The sequence below is a fragment of the Salvia hispanica genome, chromosome 1 (assembly GCF_023119035.1).
Source record: "Salvia hispanica cultivar TCC Black 2014 chromosome 1, UniMelb_Shisp_WGS_1.0, whole genome shotgun sequence".
Lineage (NCBI taxonomy): Eukaryota > Viridiplantae > Streptophyta > Magnoliopsida > Lamiales > Lamiaceae > Salvia > Salvia hispanica.
In genome coordinates this window covers 37,842,797-37,865,456 of record NC_062965.1, presented here as the reverse complement: position 1 = coordinate 37,865,456, position 22,660 = coordinate 37,842,797, and the positions used below count along the sequence as shown (strand labels likewise).

At 30.9% G+C, this 22,660-nt stretch overlaps 2 protein-coding genes and 2 long non-coding RNA genes across 5 annotated transcripts; 1 reads left to right on the top strand and 3 right to left on the bottom strand.

The window, feature by feature from the left end:
* Nucleotides 1-5,236: 5,236 nt before the first annotated feature.
* LOC125195891 lies at nt 5,237-13,368 on the bottom strand. The gene is given in 11 exon segments (XM_048094171.1): nt 5,237-5,486; nt 8,466-8,590; nt 8,593-8,803; nt 9,143-9,936; nt 10,186-10,278; nt 10,381-10,673; nt 10,782-11,235; nt 11,328-12,250; nt 12,337-12,775; nt 13,202-13,261; nt 13,353-13,368. Coding segments are annotated over 11 exon segments (3,603 nt in total). The 3' UTR covers nt 5,237-5,291.
* LOC125202591 lies at nt 6,803-8,290 on the top strand. 2 transcript variants are annotated; one of them, XR_007173129.1, is made up of 3 exons: nt 6,803-7,077; nt 7,168-7,545; nt 8,090-8,290. It is a non-coding gene; the product is annotated as an uncharacterized LOC125202591 (long non-coding RNA). The 2 variants fall into 2 exon arrangements; XR_007173128.1 differs by having other exon boundaries at nt 6,803-7,082.
* Nucleotides 13,369-16,245: 2,877 nt separating the features above from the next.
* Nucleotides 16,246-18,206, bottom strand: LOC125195883. The gene is made up of 7 exons (XM_048094161.1): nt 18,152-18,206; nt 17,634-17,718; nt 17,434-17,554; nt 17,192-17,349; nt 16,979-17,093; nt 16,614-16,898; nt 16,246-16,518 (listed from the first exon to the last, which is right to left on the bottom strand). The coding sequence occupies exons 1-7, from the start codon at nt 18,204-18,206 to the stop codon at nt 16,246-16,248; spliced, it is 1,092 nt and encodes a 363-aa protein (XP_047950118.1).
* A 2,775-nt stretch (nt 18,207-20,981) lies between these two features.
* LOC125202143 lies at nt 20,982-21,692 on the bottom strand. The gene is made up of 2 exons (XR_007173044.1): nt 21,276-21,692; nt 20,982-21,190 (listed from the first exon to the last, which is right to left on the bottom strand). It is a non-coding gene; the product is annotated as an uncharacterized LOC125202143 (long non-coding RNA).
* Between the last annotated feature and the right edge of the window lie 968 nt (nt 21,693-22,660).

Genomic DNA, 22,660 nt, shown 5'->3' with positions numbered 1-22,660 from the left:
ATTTCCTATCAACATATAAAACCTGACATTTGTTATTTTGAATATTATAGCACAACCAAAGTTTCTTCTGAAACAATAGCAATACTATGCAAATGGATACCAACTTTCCACAAAGTGTACAACCCTTGCAAACATGCAAAAATGATAGTAAGAATTGTTTGCTTTACAATTTATACATTTCATCTGCAACAAATATTTTAATTAATGTCATGATTATCGTGAGTAAAACTTTAATATTTATTCATGTTACATAAACATATAACAATCTCTAGTTGACACTAAACCTGTTTTACATGTAGCAAATAATTTATATAGTAGATGAACATATGTTTAATTATTTAATATGACACTGAATATTATGCATATCATCACAAGAATTCAATCCTTTTTTACTTTACAATAATAAAATAGAATCTGTAATTTTATTAGCAATATTATTTGTGACATCATACAAAATATCAACTTTTACTAAAAAATATCTATAATTATATTGCAGAATAATTTTCTAAATTTATTTTTTTCAACCTTTAATGTAACCAAATTATTATTTAACCGTTACATTAACTTTAATCATACATTTGATCTAAATAATCATCGTTTAATTTAGAATGATGTTTGCTTTGTCAATGATCATTATATTATTATTATAGGTAATTGAAATAGCGGTTTAATTATTTATATAACTTTTATATGTCACTTGTATATCACAGGCATTTCCACAACAGTTTGAAGATATGTACGGAAATATAATACCAGAAAAATGCATCCTAAAAATTTCTCCAAATTCAGAATGGAAAATTCACTTAGAAAAAGTGAAAAAACGCCACCATACCAGAACTTATCTATCAATGGGTTGGAAGAAATTTTTGCTTGATAACAACATTGGAATTCCTACTTTATTGACTTTCATATATGTTGGTGAGGATACATTCATAATACATTTCTCTGAAAACAATGGTATTCGGATGAAGGTTAATTTCCCTAAAGGTGCGATTCTTTTTAATCATTGTTCTATTATATATCCTTATCAAATTAATTAATGATAATCTTACTTATAATTGTATATATACTAACATGAACTATCTTGCTGCAGATTTTACACAACCATCGAATGAAGCAACTAAAAACATTGGAAAATCCAACAATAGCACCACAACAACAGAAAAGAAAGACATTGTTCCATCATCACAGTCTAGAGTACCTCGGAAAACTTCTCGTCCCAAATATCTTGCAGATTACGTATGAATGATTCAACAACTTCAATATATTAAACATTCTTCGGATTATTGTAACTATATTATGGATTTATATTTAACTTGTTGCATTGCCTATTTTGCTAATTATTTTTGCCTAAAATAAATACACATAATAATGACAATTACGCTACTATTGAAATCAATTACGACTCTGTCGCCAATTGATCATTACTGATAAAATCCAAAAAAAAAATCATATCTCATCGGATATAGTAAAATGTGTTCAATCTCAATAAAACAAATCTTCCCTGAATTCACGCATAGTCAAAAGTGACATATATCTATATAAAATATTATCAATACATACTACGATATCAAATATTTATTAGTATAAATTTATTCATTCATCCAATCAAAATAAAAATTAACAAAATACAAAAAATCATTCTTGCTTCAAATTATTGTAACTATATTATGTATATATATTTAACTTGTTGCATTGGATATTTTTCTAATTATTTTAGTAGTAGTATATGATTTGCTAAATAAAATATGAATTACATTTATATATATTGTTTAAAATATTATTATTTTCATAATAAAATTATTACCACCATTACAAATCATATATGGAGTACTATATATTCAAATTTTCCAAATACATATATATTAACTTTAAATCTAAATTTATGTTCCGTGACTAATAGTAAATAAACAATACAAGTCCATTCAATGTTGAAAATAATGATGACACCTACTACACAAATCCATTATGACCCCACGACATACTGACTACACTTTCACATCAATATTGACAAAATCCAAAATATATTTTCATTGCTAATCGGTGATATACGCAATCTACAACCTCAAGAAAACACATCTTCCCAAAATACATGCATTGTCAAAATTGATTTGTACCTATGTAATATAACATCAATACATACTACGAAAAATATACAGTATATACTATAAATTTAATCATTCATAAAATCAAAATATACAAGCATTTATTCTTGATTCAAAAACCTGAGTTAAAATATCTCTGAATAAAACAAAAAAATAAAACTAAATAATATCGGAACTGAAAAACAAAACAAAAAAAACAAAACCTGAGTTAAAATATCTCTGGATAAAACAAAACTCTGATTTTAAGTTAAACAAATATCGGAACTGAAAAGTTAATAACATAGAGAAAAAAGTACTCCTAGGAATCACTCCACGTCTCTATCCATCCCAGAATAATTGTCACTCTTTTCCATTTCAGTTCATCCCAAAATTATTGTCACAGTTTTTACCATAAATAATAAATAGGTCACACAGTCCACTAACTTTTCTAACTAACTTTTCGTTACATTTAAGGACAAGAATGAGAGTGACAATTATCGTGGTATACAAAGAGCATTACGTAAAAATAACTGGATGTTTTATTCTTTTATTTTAAAAAGGGAAATAACTTTTAATGGAATGTGAATTGCAACCCTATATTAAGGTAATCTACTAAGGTAATTCTTTTATTTTGGAATGTGAATAACTTTTACAACACTATATTAATGGAATGTAAATAACTTTTAAAAAGCATTACGTAAATTAAGGTAATTCTTTTATTTTGTCAAAAAAAATAAATCATTAAACAATTTCGAGATATTTACTAATAATAAGATCAAATGAATTTACAAAATATAATTATATATATTTGCAATCCTATATTAAATACAATGAAAACAAAAACCCTATTCTCAAAATTCAGAATATTTCCATACTCATTACATCATCCCTATTAATTTATTAATATTCCTAACCAATCAGACTATTCACATTACCAACCAGTCGTTTCAAATCACACAACTCTCATTACCCTTCTAAGATTTCTGTCAAAGAAAACAACTACAGATTAAAAATGTCGACTTCAAGCCAAGCATCATCCACAAACACAAGCTTGTGAGTAACACCAAAATTCTGCATACATAGATACACAACAATCAAACGAAATGCCATGGTAATATTCAAAATCAGTTTCTATTATTTTATTAAACTGCAAAAACCAATTCATTACTTTCTTAATGAACTAAAACAAATTTGTTAAATTTTTACAGAAACTTCCTACAGAATTTGCAAACTGCAACATTCCAAACCATACAAAAATAGCTATGGATTCAACCCCACTTCAATGGGAAATCGAAACTCATCATAAGCACAATCATTATGTCTTAACAAATGGTTGGAAAGAATTCCTTGATGATAACAAAGTTGAAGCAGAAGATAGTTTAGTTCTCCAATATAACCACAATGAAATCTTCAGAGTTGATATCTTTGACAAAAATGGAAGTATCAAGAGTCCACCCACCATCCCAGGTAATATATTCTTAAACTAAAACTAAACAAAAATTTTATTAAAGGAATATTATATCTAATAAGTTAACAAATATTTGAATTATATTGAGATTTCTCAGGTATATTGCTGTATGAAGATTACTATTTGAATTACCAAGGAAGACCTTCTTTCAGTGTGATAATACATGAAAACAACAGATATAAATTGGTAACTTCCTAACCTTATATTTCTAGTACTGTAGTATTATTTATTAACCGAGCTAAATCTACAGAAATATTATTTTTTAAATATACTCACTCAATTTTATATAATATTATTAAATTTATTTATTGAAGGAACTTCTGTACTCATTCTGGACAAAACAACTCAGCCAAGAAGAAAACCAAAAGGTATTTCTCACAATCAATGGATATCATTATGCAATGCAGCTAAGAAAAAGTTGGATGCCGCATGTTTTTCACTAATGGATGGAGAATCTTTTACGACGAAAATAAGTTGAGAATGGGAAAAGTTGTCACTTTTTGGCTATTGAAAGATCCATACATTGTTCTCAGAGTTGCTATTCAACCATAAGGACAGGTAGCAAAATATTTTTATACATTTTATATACATATATATGAAATTCCATCATGATACTAAACTTATCATCATTCTTTAACAAATTATTAAAATTGTATTTTTCTTTTGCATTCAGGTACCTACTCCTGAAATCAACAGCTTTGCTTCTCTTTTTGGTAAAATTCATTAAATATTTTGTAATAGTAAACATTAAATTGAAACAATTTATTTTGCGCAGCTCTACTTTATCATATGTATCTATGATGATAAGCACGTCCATGCAACATCTAAGCTTTCAATCATTTTGGATTACTGAAATTAACTTTAAGTTGAATATATAATCAAATATTATACTATAAATCAATATTAGTATATTATTTCAATATATCCAACATTTTTTACATATACATTTGATATTCAAAATTAATTATTGATATTAATTTATAAAATCAAAATATTTTAATAGTAACATATCTTTCAATTCATAGTAAGAAATCTTTAGCAGTACCATATCTTTCAACAAATCTAGATTTCAATTATGAATCAAACAAATAATCGACACACGCAATAATCAACTTATACTAAAATCAAACAAAATACTTTAATGATATTTTGTAACACTGAACATTAAATTGAAACAATTTATTTTGCGCAGCTCTACTTTATCATTTGTATCTATGATGATAAACACGTCCATGCAACATCAGAACTTTCAATCATTTTGGACTACTGAAATTTAACTTTAATTTGAATATATAATCAAATATTATACTATAAATCAATGTTGGATATATTATTTCAATATATCCAACATTTTTTACATATACCTTTGATATTCAAAATTAATTATTGATATTAATTTATAAAATCAAAATATTTTAATAGTAACATATTTTTCAATTTATGGAAAGAAATCTTTAGCGGTACCATATCTTTCAACAAATCTAGATTTCAATTATGAATCAGACAAATAATCAACACACGCAATAATCAACTTATACTAAAATCAAACAAAATACTTTAATGATATGATATATTTCCTCAGAATTATATCCATGATACATGGCTTTCAACACTGAAAACAAATAAATAAACGTGGCAATCGATACATATGTAAATGTTAAGGATAACCACCAAAGTAATGATATCAATTTAACAAAAACATTAATTATCAACAAAGACAAAATAGATACAGATATATATTATACATTACGAAATACTTCTTTGTATACAACATTGTCGGTAACATCAGAATGCTTCTCTTCACTTCCAACTATTAATATTTTCAATCCACTGCGACTTGTAACTCTTGAGATAGCAACATAAAATTGCCCATGAGTAAACACAGGATTTTTCAAAAGCAGACCAACATGAGATAATGTCACGACCGCACTTTGCTAGGGATAGCAAACGCGGTTTATCGCGACTAGGGGAGGATTAAAGAAGCGGGGAAGAAAGGGGGAAACCTCGACATGACTGATATGAATGAAATCAAATGGGGATAACTGGAAAAATATATCAAAGTAACAATACAAAAGAACATAAGTTCAACTTTTACACTGCAGCGGAAGAGTCAAGAGAGAATGACACCGTGTATGGAGACACGATTCATCCGAGGAATATAATACTGAAACACATTCGCCATTTATGCTCAACATCGCCCTTCGTCATCACCGCTTAACCTGCACCTTTTTAAAACATATGCAGGGTTGAGTACTTGATGTACTCAGTGAACACAATGCCAAAATATTTTTTCATAAAAACTGGTTTTGTCAAGCCATAACTGAGTGAACACGGGGTTTTACTGAAAATGCCCGAGAACACTAAAAACATTTTCTCTTTAAAACTGTGACTGCAGTCAATTTTTCCTGGAACATATACCATATCTGAACTTCATTCTGGTGCCGGGAATGTGGCCACATTCCACGGTCACAATGACCGGCCAACTCGAAGGATGGCTCCCGGTCCCTGGTGTACACTAGCCTGAGCAGGGAATCTCTCCCACACTCAGACCCGAATTCGATTCACAACATAACTGGTCTAGTAGGGACGCTCCCCTTTCTAGATGAACAGATAGGTAATGCTCAAAACAAAAACATGGCAAGACAAAACATACTTTAAATTTAAATAAATTTGCCCACATAATAATGTAGGAAAGAAAGCCCATAAAAATACTTTAGTTCGAAAGCCCACAGTAAAACTTTAGTTCGAAAGCCCACCTGGTTCGTTTAATTTTCCTTAACTTGAATTTCTTGCTCTGACCTTAACTTGCAGAGATAACCTTTTTGAAAACATCACAACATAATAATATAACACACTAATTAGATTTCAAGAAAATCTTAAACTTTAATAGGAATGCATGCCTCATAATTAATTCCCTTTTCTTATTTCACTTATCTTAAAAAAATTCTAAAAACTCACATACTATTTAATGCCTCTTCGTTCACTATTCTCGACTTCGATTGAATTAAACTTTTTACTTAATTTCAAAATTTACTCTTATGCAAAACTCTAATATAAATCAAAAGGACAATTATTTTAAAACATTGGCTAAAATATGATTAAATTTTGGAAATGGGCCTTCCTACGTTTATTTACTACAGCACCAATTATTAAAAGGTTGAACCCATATTTTATTATTCCATTTGTTTAGCCCAAATAACTAAAGTGTTAGCCCAACAATAATTAAATAAATCAACCCACATATCATCTTCCTCAATATTTACCGCAATTAGAAATGATGTGAGAGAAGCTCCCACTTCTCTCTACTTGCTACTGCCGCCGCTACCACGCTCCAGCGCCGCCGTCCGTCGCCGCCTCCGGCGGCGCCTCTCCTCCGTCTTCCCCTCTTCTCTTCTCCATCACCCCCTCCTCTCTCTCTCTCTCTCTCCCCCTCTAATCTCTCCCCTTCGCGCGCGGCAGCTCGCCTTCGCGGCCTTCGATCTCCCCCTCTCGGATTTCGCCGCCATCACCGCCATGCACCGACAGGTAAGGTAGGCCAATTTATCATTTATCCTTTTTGTTTTAATTCTAAAGATTTAATCTTTAATTTCAAAGCTTGGTATTTTTGACTTGTAGAGTTGTGAAGGCTGCGATTTTAGAGATGGATTTGGGATGGGGGCTGTTATTGTCGTCTCCGGGCTGCCGAAGAGCCGTCGCCGGAAATCCGGCAGATTTGTGCTAACGAGATAAGCTTCCTCATTCTTTCTAGTTATTAAGGCAGTAGGATTCTACTTTGGTTCTATTTACTGAATTTGGTGATTTGTGAGTATATGCCTTGCTATTTGGAAGATGGTGAAATATGTTGTTAAGCTTATTGTGGCAGATTCTATTTTCTAATTAAATGCATATGCTTGTACATAGATGAAAGAAAAGAAAGGCTTGGTGTTTACCTTTTGAGGTGGGAACTGGGAACAAAGTGTTGTTGGATTGTAGGGCTTGATCCTACGATTATCTGTAACTTTCTCCAACTCTCATTCCTCGTACTCCTTTATTCTATATGCGTGTATGAAGAGAATTTGTAGAATGTTTGATAGTGATGGGTTTCCTGAAGTGGAAAGGCTGGGTTTATATAGTTGCTATTTCATTGCAAGTTGCTATGCAAGTGGAGGGGGTTTAACAATGGGGAAGGTTTAACATGGGGGAGGTTTAATCTGGGGAGGTTTACTGCCAAAAGATCTCCTCAAAATCTCCTCAAGGATCTAATTTGGATCCTATTTCTTGATCTTACGGCTAAAAATATGGCTTGCGAATTGAGGGAGCATTTGAAGCTTTGATCTCTCTGCACTTGCATTTAATGTCCACTTGGTTGAAATCTTGCAAAGATTTTGATTGGATTTGGGAATGAATTTCATCAAATCTTCCCCATTGTTAACCTCCCTAATCCATTTGATACTCCGGCACAAATCTTGCAATGAATTTCATTTGATACTCCCTAATCCATTCAAGGATTTACTCCACAATTTATTTTGTTACTCTCTCTAATTCTCTTCTTTTGTAGTAAATAGCATCTATTTATGGAGCATGGGCTATCCTCGTCGATGTATCGGCTTTCCTCGGAGCTTGAGCACGACCGTTGAGCGGCTGCCCGAACTTGCACGCCTATCTCTTATTGTAAAAGATTAGGATTTGGTTGTATCGTATATTTTAATCGGACTTCTCGTATCATGTACTATTATTTGTATTTATTATTTTAAATTAATCGTGGTAAAACCAACAACTTCTATTGTATATTTCGTTTTGATTTCTTTATAACTCAAAAGATCGATATTAAAAATTCAAATGGGCAGTTTATAAATACTACATTGATCACTTATTTATAATATGTAGTTAAGATCATAATAATAATACTAAGGTTCAAAAGTTGGGGATGTTACTGATAAAGACTGTCCCTGATTTTTATTAATTGTCATTGCATAAGACACAATCAATGGAAATTGTCGACGTTGAAACTTAAAAGGCAACTTTAAATCAGAAGAACTGAGAGACAACCGTGGTAACAAACTAAATGGCCTGCAGAACGACCAGAAAGCACTTTTGCTTCCAAAACATGACTTCCAAGTCTAGTAATCACCAATCTAGTACCGTTGCACAATCCAGAATCATGATCAATATTTCTCAATAACATCACAGGAGTACCAATCTTAAGATGTAATTCATGATTTGGTAAACCAGAACAACGTATACCATTCAATAATTCTGGAGTGTGAACCTCCTCGAAAACACCCGGACGTGAATCAGATCCAATTACACTATCAACACTTAAATAAGTATGGTCTTGCAAACAATTATGAGACATCATATACTGATTAACCATTTCAACAACTTCTAAAGTTGGAGCTAAAATAGCACGATCTTCAACATTTTGCCCAAATCTTGGATAGGTCGAAGAAACAATACTTTGCAAAGGATCAGTAGTATACTCCAGCAACAAATCTCTTGGAATAACTACTTTACCATACCCATCTGTACAATCTCCAACAACACCATCACCAACATCTATCAACCACTTAGAAAATTCAATTAATTCTAAGCTCTCAATACAACTATCAACACTCAATAATCTCATATTTTTTGTCAACCTCAAAACTTTGCAATAATCCCAAATATAAGAAGAATTGATAGTGACATTTACAACATCTTGCCTACTACCTTTGGGAATAACAGGTAAAACCTGCCGAAAATCACCACCAAAGACAGTTGTTGTACCACCAAACGGTAAATCTGCCCTACTTTGATCTGAACAACGTATTATATCATGAAGAGTTCTATCCAAAGCTTCAAAGCAATGTTTATGCATCATTGGAGCTTCATCCCAAATAATCAATTTTGTTCTAACAATAAGATCAGCAAGTGCACTTCCTTGTTTAATACAACAAAATGAATCCTCAGTTACATTAATTGGAATCTTAAACCGAGAATGAGTTGTTCTCCCACCAGGTAACAATAACGATGCAATTCCACTTGAGGCAACATTTAACACAATTTCACCTCTACACCGAATAGCAGCAGACAAAGATGACCACATAAAAGTTTTCCCGGTACCACCAGATCCATATACAAAAAATACTTCCCCACCTCCAGAATCAACTGACTGAATTATAGAATCATACACATGTCGTTGTTCATCGTTAAATTTAGAGACATACACAGCATGATCTATAGCCAAGCCTTCTCGGTCATAAGACAACTCCTCCATTATCAACCTATTCTGACAAGGTTGAAAATAATCTTCTGATGGAAATGGCATTGATTGAAATTCATTTAAACTCCTTCCCACCTTCACCAAGGCCTTTTCAATATCTGCTAATGCATAATTTCGTTTATCCTCTTCAGTGAGTAACAAATCTAAAAAACAAATACAATATGACATAAACAAAATCAAATAAACAATACTCAAAAATTTAATATAATAATAATTCACATTACCTGGATGCCTTAGCACTCTTCGTTGTCTATAAATAATATCATCTGACAATACACTCCAACAACTGTCCCAAACAATTTCAGGACGACAAATAGAATCAGAGGATAATAACATTACAAACAAATCTCTTAATGCAGAAGCAGAGGCCCATTAACTTGCCTCCATAATACCATTAATATATTCTTTATCATCATCCAATAATCCTAAGGCATAACATGCATCCCTAAATGTACCATGTTGAACACCCTTGACACTTCTTAAATCTTCAAAGCAAGTAGCACCAGGAATAATATTCAAGAGCAATCTCAAATAATATAACTCACTAGAACATAATGGAATAAATCTCAACCTTCCAATCACAAAACCTTGTTTTCGAGGTGTCCACTCTCTGCTAGCAGATTTCCAAACAAACTTATTTGGAAAATCTGAGTATATCAGCGCTCTAGCATAAGGATATTTCTTATTCGCTTCAAACCAACCTAAAAACATGCTTTCATTAACACTATTCCGAGTCATCACATCATCTAAACCAGTTGACTCATCATATATGATAGTTTGCTCATTTGGTAAATGAAAACTTAATCTTTCCACTGCAGGATCACTATACTGTATTTCAAATCCAAACAACCTCCATGCAGCTTCACAAGGCGAAATATATCTACAATCATAATACATACTGACTTCATCAACTTCTTTCATTGAATCAGCATCTCTTGCAGTATTATAAAATGACGCAGTTACACGATCATTACCTTTGTTAACTTACTTAAACAAATACTTAATAGACCGAGATTGATTACACCATTCAACATTGACATGAGCTCCATACTTCATCAACAAATAACGGTTATGAGGAACAATATAACGATTATCTAAGGGTATCCCACTCTTCCAAATAGTTCGACCATTATTCCTCCTTCTATAAACTGGATAACCCTCACCATCAACTTTTGTAGCATCTAAATATTTCTTTGGAAAATACTTACTGCATTTGCCTTCAAATATGCAAGGAGAATCACGCCTAGCTACACCACAAGGGCCATGCACCATAAATTCAGAGACAAGTTTATAATAATCTTCGTTAAGATCAGAATCTGGAATTTCAGCAGAAATAATTTCATCAATATCTGCAGGCTCAGGATGTTTTCTCTTCTTGGCTAGAAACAGAAGAATATGAGCGTGAGGCAAACCACGTTTTTGAAATTCCACAATATAAACAACTGCAACATAAAAAAAAATATTATAAATAATAAAAAGTAAAAAATTAAGAACAAATTAAAAACAAATAAAATAAATATACAATAAATCTGACCTGCTACTACGTCACCAAACACTTTATTACAACGAAAATCTTTGATCATACTGTTTAACTTCAACTTAAATATTCTCGAAACAATATAAGGACGATCTTCGTATTTTAGCCCCCTGCTATCAACAAACCTTAAAATTTCAGGCCATTTAGGATTGCAAGTGAATGTAATAAACAAATTTGGATATCCAGCCCACTTGCAAATAGCCATTGCGTCATGATAACTTTGAATCATATAACGGGCACCGCCTGTATAACTTGAAGGCAAAATAACTCGCATACCACATTTAGTACCATCTGTTTCACCACTTAACAACGCATCTGACAGACCTTTATACAAATCACATCGCAAACTCTTTTGATGAGAACGGATATACTTCAATCTGCCAGCTTCAACCATCGTGTATGCATCCACAATAAATTGTTGAAACAATCGTCGAGATGACAAAATTAACGACAAACAATTCATTCTGTCATGCAAGTAGTATGCAAAATATTCTTTTGCACTTATTTTTCTGTGAGAATAACCCAAACCCACAACAGATTCTGAAAAACAAATATCATCCCTATAACCATCTTCACCATATACATACAACAATGGATATTGTAAAGGAAGATATGTTGGATGTAACTCATGAATCATTTTCAGATGTCCTGTGCGAAGTTCAACTATGATATCCCTATCGCATATATTTTCATCGATATCACCAACAATCAATGCAGCTACTTCAGATACAACTGGCAAATTATATCTCCTGCCATCTTTCCCCCTTTTTCCAATCAACCTCAATCTCACAACCTCATCAGTTTCATGTAACTTTTCTCTGACCATCCGAAATGTCTTCACTAATTGATTATGCTCATCAAGCATTTGTTGAATTTCCAAAACTAATTCATTATGCAAAGAATTCAAATCTTTCTCAGACCTAATAAAAATAATGTTAATTAAATCAAATTAATGTAATAAAATTAAGATATAAAATAAAATCAACCAAAAACAAAAAACTCATACCTCACAGCCAACATTCTATTAAGAACTTCATTCTCAGTATCGTAAATATATAACTGAGCAAATTTAGGCCGACAACCAACTACGGGCACCATACTACCAATAAGATGATAGTTTTGACCATGCAAACGAAAAATTGGAGGACCATGCCCATCATTAATGCTATTATCAACTTTTCCACCCATAGAAGTAAATCCAAACATACTATTGTAAGTACGAATGTTCTTCTGAAAATGCTTACACTTTCTATCACTTCCAAAAAACAACTCCTTCAGAAGTATAGGTGGATCTTCAAAACTCGGTAGTTGTATTTTTCCATTGACACAACACCTAGAAAACTTTGGATTTTTATCTTTAGCAGACTTTTTCAACCTTTCATCATACCAAAACATAGCACTACAATGTGACCAAACATAAGTTGGATCACCAACGTCGAAATACCCTGCATTATATACAATAAATTTAATAATTTACAAAGAACAACAAAAACTAAGAAGTACATATAAACTAAGAAATTTAAAACTAAAGAATCTTGAACTTACAAAGATAAAAACTTACACAACAAATACATATAAACAATTACCTTCAACAGGAAAAATGTTGTGTTCCAACATATCACAACTCCTATTAATAGCTTTTGAAGTAGATGGAAGCACACTACTTCTTAGATCACAATAAACACCATCTTTTAAAATCCAACTCGTAGATGCTATATTATATTTTTATCACCCACAAAAAAAAATATAAAAAAGTTAACTTTACATATATACAATAACACGAATACACCAAAACTAAAAAAAACAATAACACGAATATACCAAAACAAACAAAACATAATTTAAAAAGTTACAACTCTTAACAACAGTACCAATATGTCCTCCACCCAATAAACCTTGATCCATCTCTTTTGACGAAGGTATCGAAGAACCTAGAATTAATTAATAAAAAAAATTGAGTAATTTCAAAGGACAAATTTAAAAACTAAACTATACAACTAATTTGATATCTATAGAACATACCATTTATAGACGACATTGTAAAGTTAAAATCACCATCAAACAATTTAAACCTTTTATTAGGTCTTCCTTCACAAAGATCCAAACCTTTAAATACTAACGAAGATACACCTGCCAAAATTAATTGCTATGTAAAACACAAAAAAACGAACAAAAAAAATAAAACAAATAATGTAAATATTACCTTCAAAAGTCAATTCATTGTCATTACAACTTTTAAAAAATGATCGTTGATCAACTTCAATCAAACCAAAAACGTTAACACCTACAAAACAATAATGAAATAATGCCAACAACACAATGAATAACAACTACAATGAAAATATCTAAATTAAATCAACAAATCATAAGATCAGAAAATACCATGTATAACAGCACCATTCCAAGAATCCGCTGTGAACTTCAGATAATGTTCAAATAATTTAAATTTTCGGATGGGAGTACCTTCCCAAATATTTTACCCCTTTAGACAATAACGAAGATTTACCTACAAACATATTATCAAAAATTTAATTAGTAAATAGTCAAGATATGAATAATACATAAATATCAAAACCTAACATAAAACTATTTTAAATATATTAAACAAATACTCTCCGTAAATACAAAATATAATTTCTATTAAAACAGAACAAAATATCAAAATAAAATGCCCAGCAAAAGAAAAAAATATTCAAAAATTCAATTCACAAAATCTCAATTTATATTTCATCATATCCCGAAAATCTCAATAATCTACATAGCTAAACAAAATAACAAAAACAACAAAAAAAATTTTCTCACATACCGTGTTAATTGTACATACATACCTGAAATATTGATGGTTTCGCACAATTTGTTAGTTACCAACTTGATAGATTTCTCGATTTTCTTCATTTCCGAGCTGAGTTTTCTACATATTGATAAGTTGGACTAATATACAATATATTTATTCATTGGGAAATACAAACTTCTACTTAAGTGGTGTTCCTACACCGTAATATACTAATAACTTCTGATTGATTTTATACTACAGTAAAACCCATGATTTTTAAAATAATATAATTCATTGGGAACTACAAACCACTCACTTAAGAGGTGTTCCTACAACAAAATATATATAATCTATAACAAATAGTAAAATCTATATTACATATTGAGAATACTGTCATTTGTAAATGACGACTAATATTTGGCCAAAACATCTAATTATTCAACAAAAAACAACAATCCGTAACATTTGATTTCAATATAATAATACTAAAAAATTACACTTGTGAAAATATTAAAATAACTAAATATATCATAATAAACATCGATACAAAACAAAAGGAAATTCTCCATAACAAACAAAAATTAACACATCATGTAAAATACATAAAGATATAATCCATTTCCTACGAAAATTAATCATCAGCATTCTTTAAACCTAAAATAACATAGAACAACAACATTATTAGTGATAAAATTAATCAAAATAAATGATTTACTTCCTCCTTGAAACCTCTGCTTATTTTCTAGGGCTATATATATTTGTTCGTATATATAAATTTTGCCCTTGGGACTTCCATATTTTATTAACTAAAATAATGCTGTAAGGCAGTGTGAATGTCAAAGGGAGAGACAAGCAAACCTTCTTTTTGTTAAACAAACGAAGAAAAGCAATCAATATAAATATATCTATCTATGAGTACAATTATACTCCATATGTCTATATATCAATGGAAAATTCAGGTAAAGCATTTGCCATGTCCACATATACATTGAGTCCATCCCTGTAAATACTTTAAGTCAATTTTTGAATTCAAAGAAGATTAATAACAAAATGCCGTAAAAAGAAAATTCAATGCAACAAAATTCGATTTGACACTCTCAAAGATAGATACACCAAGGAAAAGTAAAATATATAAATACCAATCCCTTTTTGAATTCAAAGTAACTCATGCTAAAACTACAAAAATTTTTACGAACTTTGTGTTTTAAAAAAATATAGCTCTCCTAAAATCTGCAAAATCCACAAGAACAACAACAAAGAAACAATAAGTTCCAAAATCTAAACACACAATCAATATACATTCAATATATCACTCTGCAACTAATTCTTCAGGTTAGATACCAAAAATTTCTTCTCAATATACATATAGCTGAAAACACCAAAAATTCATAAAATATTAATATACCAACAAAAAGACAACAAAAATGAGAGTGGGTGTACATTTTCGAAACTAATGGTAATATTTAAAATTAAAATGAGTAATAATAAAACACAAGCACCTGATAAGATGACAACTTATGGAGGACCTTTTCTTCAAAACTTGAGAGACTTTTTAATTGTTTTCATAATTTCCTTATGTTAATAACTGCAGATTCATCCTGATGACAACAATTTAAAGTATCAAAACATTAATAAATCATTTTCTTGAAGTTCGAATCAATAGATGATTTAGAAACGCAAAACTATTTCTCTAATTACATAAAACAATACCCAAAAGTTAAAACCCACTGTGGACTTACAATTTATAATTTTGAAGTTATTCTATTAAAGATTAAAAATAGAAATATAATAATTCAAATATCAAAACAAATAACATCTGCAAATATTTACATAAAATAATTAAACACATTACAACAATTAAAAGAAACACTGATAATTAAACCTCAACTGCCAATATTATATGATTAAAGCAGGAGAAATTCGTAGAAATACATATTTGCTCATCTTTCTTGAGTCCGAAAGAATCAGAGTCGACAACAAAATGAAAATTAAAGATGAGCAATCATACCAACCAACATAATACTAATATACTAATATTTAGACAAACGACAAAATAACCACCCCCATAAGCCTATCACATTATCAACAAAAACAACTTCAATCCTTGGGCTCAATCTTAACCGGTACCAGCTTATGCTTCTTCTAGGAATACTTAATAGATCCATCGAACTCTTCAACCAGCTTTCTCTTGAGACCCGGAGTAACATCACCTTCACTCTTCAAAACAACACTTTTCTTGCGATCCAAGGATGGACAAACATCAATTACAGCATCAACATCAATGACAAAATCTTCATTCATCACTCCAGGAACTCTGCACAAACCATCAAGACTCACAAGGCCATCATCGGGAAGAATCTCCACATCAGTTTTTATACCAATCGAGCCAGGAGAAAACAACTTCTCACCATACACCTAATATGCAAAATTAATTAATTAATTAATAATAATAAAATCTAATAGTAATCATTAATTACTATAAAAAATTAATTAATACTACTCTAAAATACCTGCAGAGAATCTTGATCATCACCCAAATTCACAATGGGAGACAGCCTGTCGCACTCTTCTAAGAAAAGATCATCTAATGATTGCGAACAATTCCCTATGTCCAAATTTGGAAGAATATTTGCAGAATATTGACGAATCAAATCCTCATCAGTAACAACTTTTTTGACATTATAGGGTTTCAAGCTTAAGAAATCATCCTCTTTCCTGATAGAAACCTTGAAGAGGAATACTTTTCCAGTGATAAAAGTTTCAACATCCTTCGACACGCAGTTTACTAGAACAACCTAATATAAATAAAAAAAATATCAAATTAATTAAACTAAAACAAAAAAATTATACACCGTATTTATTTTTCTAAACATACCTCTCGGGTATCAACTTCAGAAGCCTTTTTGTTCATTATATTGACACATTCCTTGTCCCAAAGCACCAATTGTGCAGTACTTGTACCATCAAAGACTTCAAACTTCAACATATACCTATAAAACAATTAAATACAATTTAAAAATCAACTTTATATATATTAAAAAATACACCAAAGATATCAAAATTAAAACAATTATTTAAATTATAATACCTCATAAAACCAGAGCCATCAAACAATCCACATCCAGAGCAGAAAAACTGATTACCATCCTTAAGAACCTTTTTTCCACATTTCTTGCAAGAAATATAATACCAATCGCCATAGCAACTAACCGATTCTACTCTTGCACAAATCCAATAACTTTCATCCTGTACATCCAATAACTATAAAATATTTTAATGTATCATAAGTATAACAACACAAAATAAGAAAATATTTAAATTATTTCATACTTCAAGGCAGAATAATGTTTCAATCGACTTCAAATTTCCGGCAATTTCATCAACCACTTTAGGCTCGTGAGACTTTAACGCCAATGGTAAACCAACAGAGAATGACTCATCATCCTTAATCCTATAGAAATAACAAAAACATGTTAAACACAAAATAAAATAAAATTTATAAAATAGAAAATTATTTTACAAAATCACACCTTTCTCTAAGTCGATTGATCTCCTCAATATCTTTGTTGAACAATACTCTTGAAGCATTATAAACAGTCCCACAACGAATTTGACCTAAAAGAGCAAAAAATAAATAAATATTAGCATTAGTAAAACAGACATATATAAAAAAATAATTAAAAAAAAAACATACCATTGCCAAAACAATTGGTACAATCTTCAGATCAAAATCACGTTGACTCAAAAAAGAATCAACGTATTGCCCCCACAGAGTGCAATGAATAGATACATGACTATAAAAAAAATGTACAAGTTAGTTAAAAATTATAGTACTCAAAATACATAATTAAAATATGAGTTTAAAATTAGAATTTTACTGCTCATCCTCAATAACCAATTCCAGCAATTTAGAATGGTTTTCATTAGAAACCCTAACACAATCTTGAACAACTCCCACCAAATCTGCAATTTAAAATGAAACTAAAATGAAAAATATATAATAATAAAATTAACTGAAAACCCAAAAATAATTTAACTTAAAACATACCAAACAAACCACAGTTATTGACATCATCAATACTGCGAATATCATTGATACTCATTGTATTATACATGCAAACGCAAAACCCAGATACTTCAACTTTTGTGATAACAGACTTTTCATAGATCTGGATATTGAATGCATGTGATGTGGTTTTGTATTTTTTGGGAATATCCTTGACGAAAAAGTTCTTGATATAATATATTTCGCCTTCACTGATAACACGGCCTTTTCTCTCTATCATACTCTTAGGAAATGTGACATGTATTTTGACTCCCTGTAATAAAAACCATTTGTCAGAATATATATAATTATGCTCGTAAATGCCAAACAATTTTTATACAAATAGAAATATATTATAATAATACCTCCTCATCATGCATTATACACTCAAGCGAAGAAACAACATCCTCCCTACCAGCCCAATAATTGTTATACTTATAAACACAACGCACTTTAATGAGCTATGTGACACTTGCCCTCGTCAAATTTGCTAGCAATGTAACACCTTGCGCCATTACGAATTCACTTAGATAAACTGATCATTAAATAATAAAAAACATTATTAGATATAGCAATCGCAAACTACAACAAAAAAAAAATAGAACACAAAATTTTTTTTAACCTGAAATCAGACTTAGCAATTAACAAAGCCACAAATGACCCTATTTATAGAGAAAATTTAAAGACGATTTTGAATCGAAAAATTGGCTCCAAAAAATTACACAATGGTTATAAACCAAATCTAATCTAATACCCATAATACCTTTAGATAAACTAAAACGAAGCTATCTAGATATCTAGATACTGACATAAGTCGAGATATATGCATAAAATAACAAATAGAAAACACGTGTGTATACTCCAACTTTTGAATTAAATTTCATTTATTAAACATTACATGCATAAAATCACATATCAACAACACGTGTAAAACTAATAAAATATTACACATCAACTTCTAAATTTATACTCCCTTTATTAAATATATATATACGGCAGCAAAATAAAGCATAATTAAAATACATTCTGCAAAAACTGTTCATTTGTAAATACTAATCATTGCCAATCTCAGAACTGAAGTATATCAACATTTAAATGTTGTATATTCTTCAATTATAACTGTATATGTTAATATTTTTTCATTGCTTAACTTTAATATAACATACTGAAAAAAAGGAGCAAATTAATAAAATTGTAGATAAATGAAGAGTCTGGAATAACTTCCCACATTAAACAAACAATGTAAATCTATATAGGAATAAAATTTAATAAAAAACCTATAAATACACACAATGTAAATCTACATCGGAATAAACCTTTTAAATTTATGTCAATCATCAATAAATGAACTACAACTCACTGCAAAAGAATTCTGATTTGTAATCCTATCAATTGGCAAGAGAGAATTTCTGCAGATACAATTTCGGAGAGTACAATTAACATATCAATTTAGGAATAGAATTATCCCTTTGATTTTCACACAAATATCAGAAATATTAATGCAAAAAATTTAACATTTAAAATATACATATAAATTAATACATATAAATTAATACATGTATACAAACACCTCAATATTTTATCATAAGATCAAAACTTTAAAAATTTGTCAAACAAAAATAAACACAATGATAAAACAGTAATAATACAGTCTGTTTAAAAACACAACATTCAATACATACAAACAAACCATTCACCACTAACTCAATAATGGTTTTAATTACATGAGAAACATAGCAAATCCAACAATTAAATTGAAGATATAATCAATGTACAATAAATACGTACTCAATAAAGTTTATTATTAGTTGAAAACGGAAAAATAATGATTGCACTATGAATATATCAATAAAACAAAAGAATAACTACACTACATTTGACAAAACAAAACCTGCTCTGAATCAAACAAAAAATTTATTGCAACCAAACAAAAATTTATATACAACATCTCCAAATGTAGAACAAAATTTATTTTGGGATACAACTTAGACAAACATATACTCCATGAGCAATTAAAAATACACATTTTAAATATAAATCTAAATATGACCTACAGAGTATAAATATGACCAGAATTTTCAATTTTTTTATATAAATTTAAAATTAATAAGTCATACTATATTTTATCTGCGTAAAAATATATAGTAGTAATATAAACTACTATCACTAATTTCATACTCCTATATAATAATATAAAATTAAAATATCAATACCATAACTATATCCATAGTAATAAAAATAATTTATTAATATAATATCATCACTTTAAATTATATATTTTATCTATGTGTGGGCTGCTTTCCTTTAAGTCGAAACTCACAAAATCTAAAGCAAACCAGCCCACACATTTATTTTTACTCAGTCTTCTTAATATTACCTAAAACCAAATCTCAATTAGTGAACACACACATCTAGCAAAAAATCCATAGCATTAGGCAGCTGACAAAAAAAAGCAAATCCCCAACTAACTGAAACACACACATCTATGGACTGGTTCTGATTTAGATGTGTGTGTTTTTTTTAAATTCTATTAAAGAATTGTTATAGTATAATTTTTTTCCTTGACTTGAAAAATGAAAAGTAATGCAATATGATCAGATTTTTTATGTAATACCCGCACCATTAGTTTGCTTTCGATATATTAATATGGAACTAGAAATGTAACGTCCTCTCTTTTCGTGAAGTTTTTTTTTTTTTAGTGGAACTCGAGCCTTTGATGAAACTTAATCTTTTTAGTTGCGAAATAAAAGCTAAAGAAGTAAGTGAGCGAGTTAAAACAGACTAAAGATACACTTCGGAAAAATAAAGTGTTTCGAATGGTATTTTTCGTGTCCAATAAAATGAACAACTAATAAAATAGATTACATGGATCAAAGTCCTCAATGAAAGAAAACAAGGAAAGGAAAATAGACTTTGGGGTGCACTTCGGGCCCTTCCTCCAGGCCCAAATTAGGGCCCGTTTCGAGCAGACCCGTCGGCCCAGGCCACGAACCCAGGCCCGCTCGCGGTGCAGCCAGGTAGTAGCCGAGATTTCACTCTCACCTGCAAGATAAAAATAAAAACAAGCTTTAATGGCCATGGGACAAGAGAAATTAATAGAACACTTAGGGAGGGATAGAAAACAAACCCTTCTTTTTCCTTGAAGACCAAGAACTTGCCAAAAAAAGGGGGATTCCAGCCTGCACACCCTTCATAATGCAGCCCTTGGCACCACATCCCCTGCCTCTCTACAAATCAAACAACCCCAATTAATAACTAGTACTAGGTACCCATAAAAATACAAGTTTTGCAGCCATGAAGGAGAGACAAGGAGATCACTAAAAGTGAGATATTCTGCAGCATAACAACAAGTGATACAACAGCCATTTAAGGCTCACGAGTACACCACAACCAATCTATAAAATCCCCTCCACAACACATTCAACTTCCTTCTGCATACCATCAAATTTTCAGCAAGATAGAGAGTAAAGAGTGGCACATAACCGAGAGCAACAACAAGGGCAGCCCCATTTTCTTCACTATCATAAGAGGTAACACACAACTCCCCTTACGCTCAGCGGCGTCGAGTGTCGAGTTGCAGGGGAGTATGCGCCGGCGGAGTCCGGCGAGGCAACGTGAGGAAGAAGAGGGTGGAGCCGCCGATTTTTCCTCTTCCGATTTAGGATTTTAATTTGGGAAATTTTTGATTAATGAGGTAGAGAGAGGAGGGGAAGGCAACGAGTCACCGGCGACGCACAGGGGGGGGCGCTGATCGGAGCAGCCGGCGGCGGTAGACAAGGAGGCGCCGCCAAGCTCTCTCTCCGATTAGGGTTTCGAATTAAGGGAAATGAGGGAGGGGCCGGTGGTTTTGTGAAGTATATGGGGCTTCATCTTTGGGCCTCTCTCTATTTTATTGGTGGGTCTTATATTTTTTTTATGAGATGGGCTAGTAGGGTGAGCATTAGTTGGGCCATTAAATAAATTTAAGTATTAGGAAGCTAATTAAATCTTTGGGCCTTACTATGTTATGAATTTAAATAATAGCCCGCTAATTATTTCACAAGAATAAGTCTAATTTTCCCGGGATTTAGAATTGGTGCTCAAGTGATTAATATTAAGAAAATATGATACTTTAACGATGAATAGACCTCGAGCCAAATTTTTAGTACTTAAATGAATGGCTTAGGAGGAAACACCCTCAAGTTAAGCGAATAATTTTTCTAATTTAATTAAATCTACTGATTTAATTAATATTCAAGAATTCTAGAACTCTTCTAGAAAATTTAAAGGAAGAATAAAATGATCACGCACTTAGGATGCATCCATGTTTAAGCTTAACGGATATCTCAAAATCTAATTAAGTATCATTTTATTTCCTAAAGGGACGTCTTCGAACGTCATCTAAGACCAAGTTAAGGAAATTTCGGAAGGAGCTTTAGCTTTTGAGGTGGGCATTTCTTTCAAAATGTGATTTCAGTATGAAAATGTGAATCTTTGCTCAAGTATGTTGTCATGCCATGTTTTGTTTTATGA

Coding starts and splice junctions, on each gene's coding strand:
- LOC125195883 (XM_048094161.1), bottom strand. CDS start 18,206: ATGAGTATCAATGATATTCGCAGTATTGATGATGTCAATAACTGTGGT. Junction 17,719..18,151: donor CAATAACTGTGGTTTGTTTG/GTATGTTTTAAG, acceptor TTGCTCTTTTAG/GTCAAATTCGTTGTGGGACT. Junction 16,519..16,613: donor ATGATCAAGATTCTCTGCAG/GTATTTTAGAGT, acceptor TTTGCATATTAG/GTGTATGGTGAGAAGTTGTT.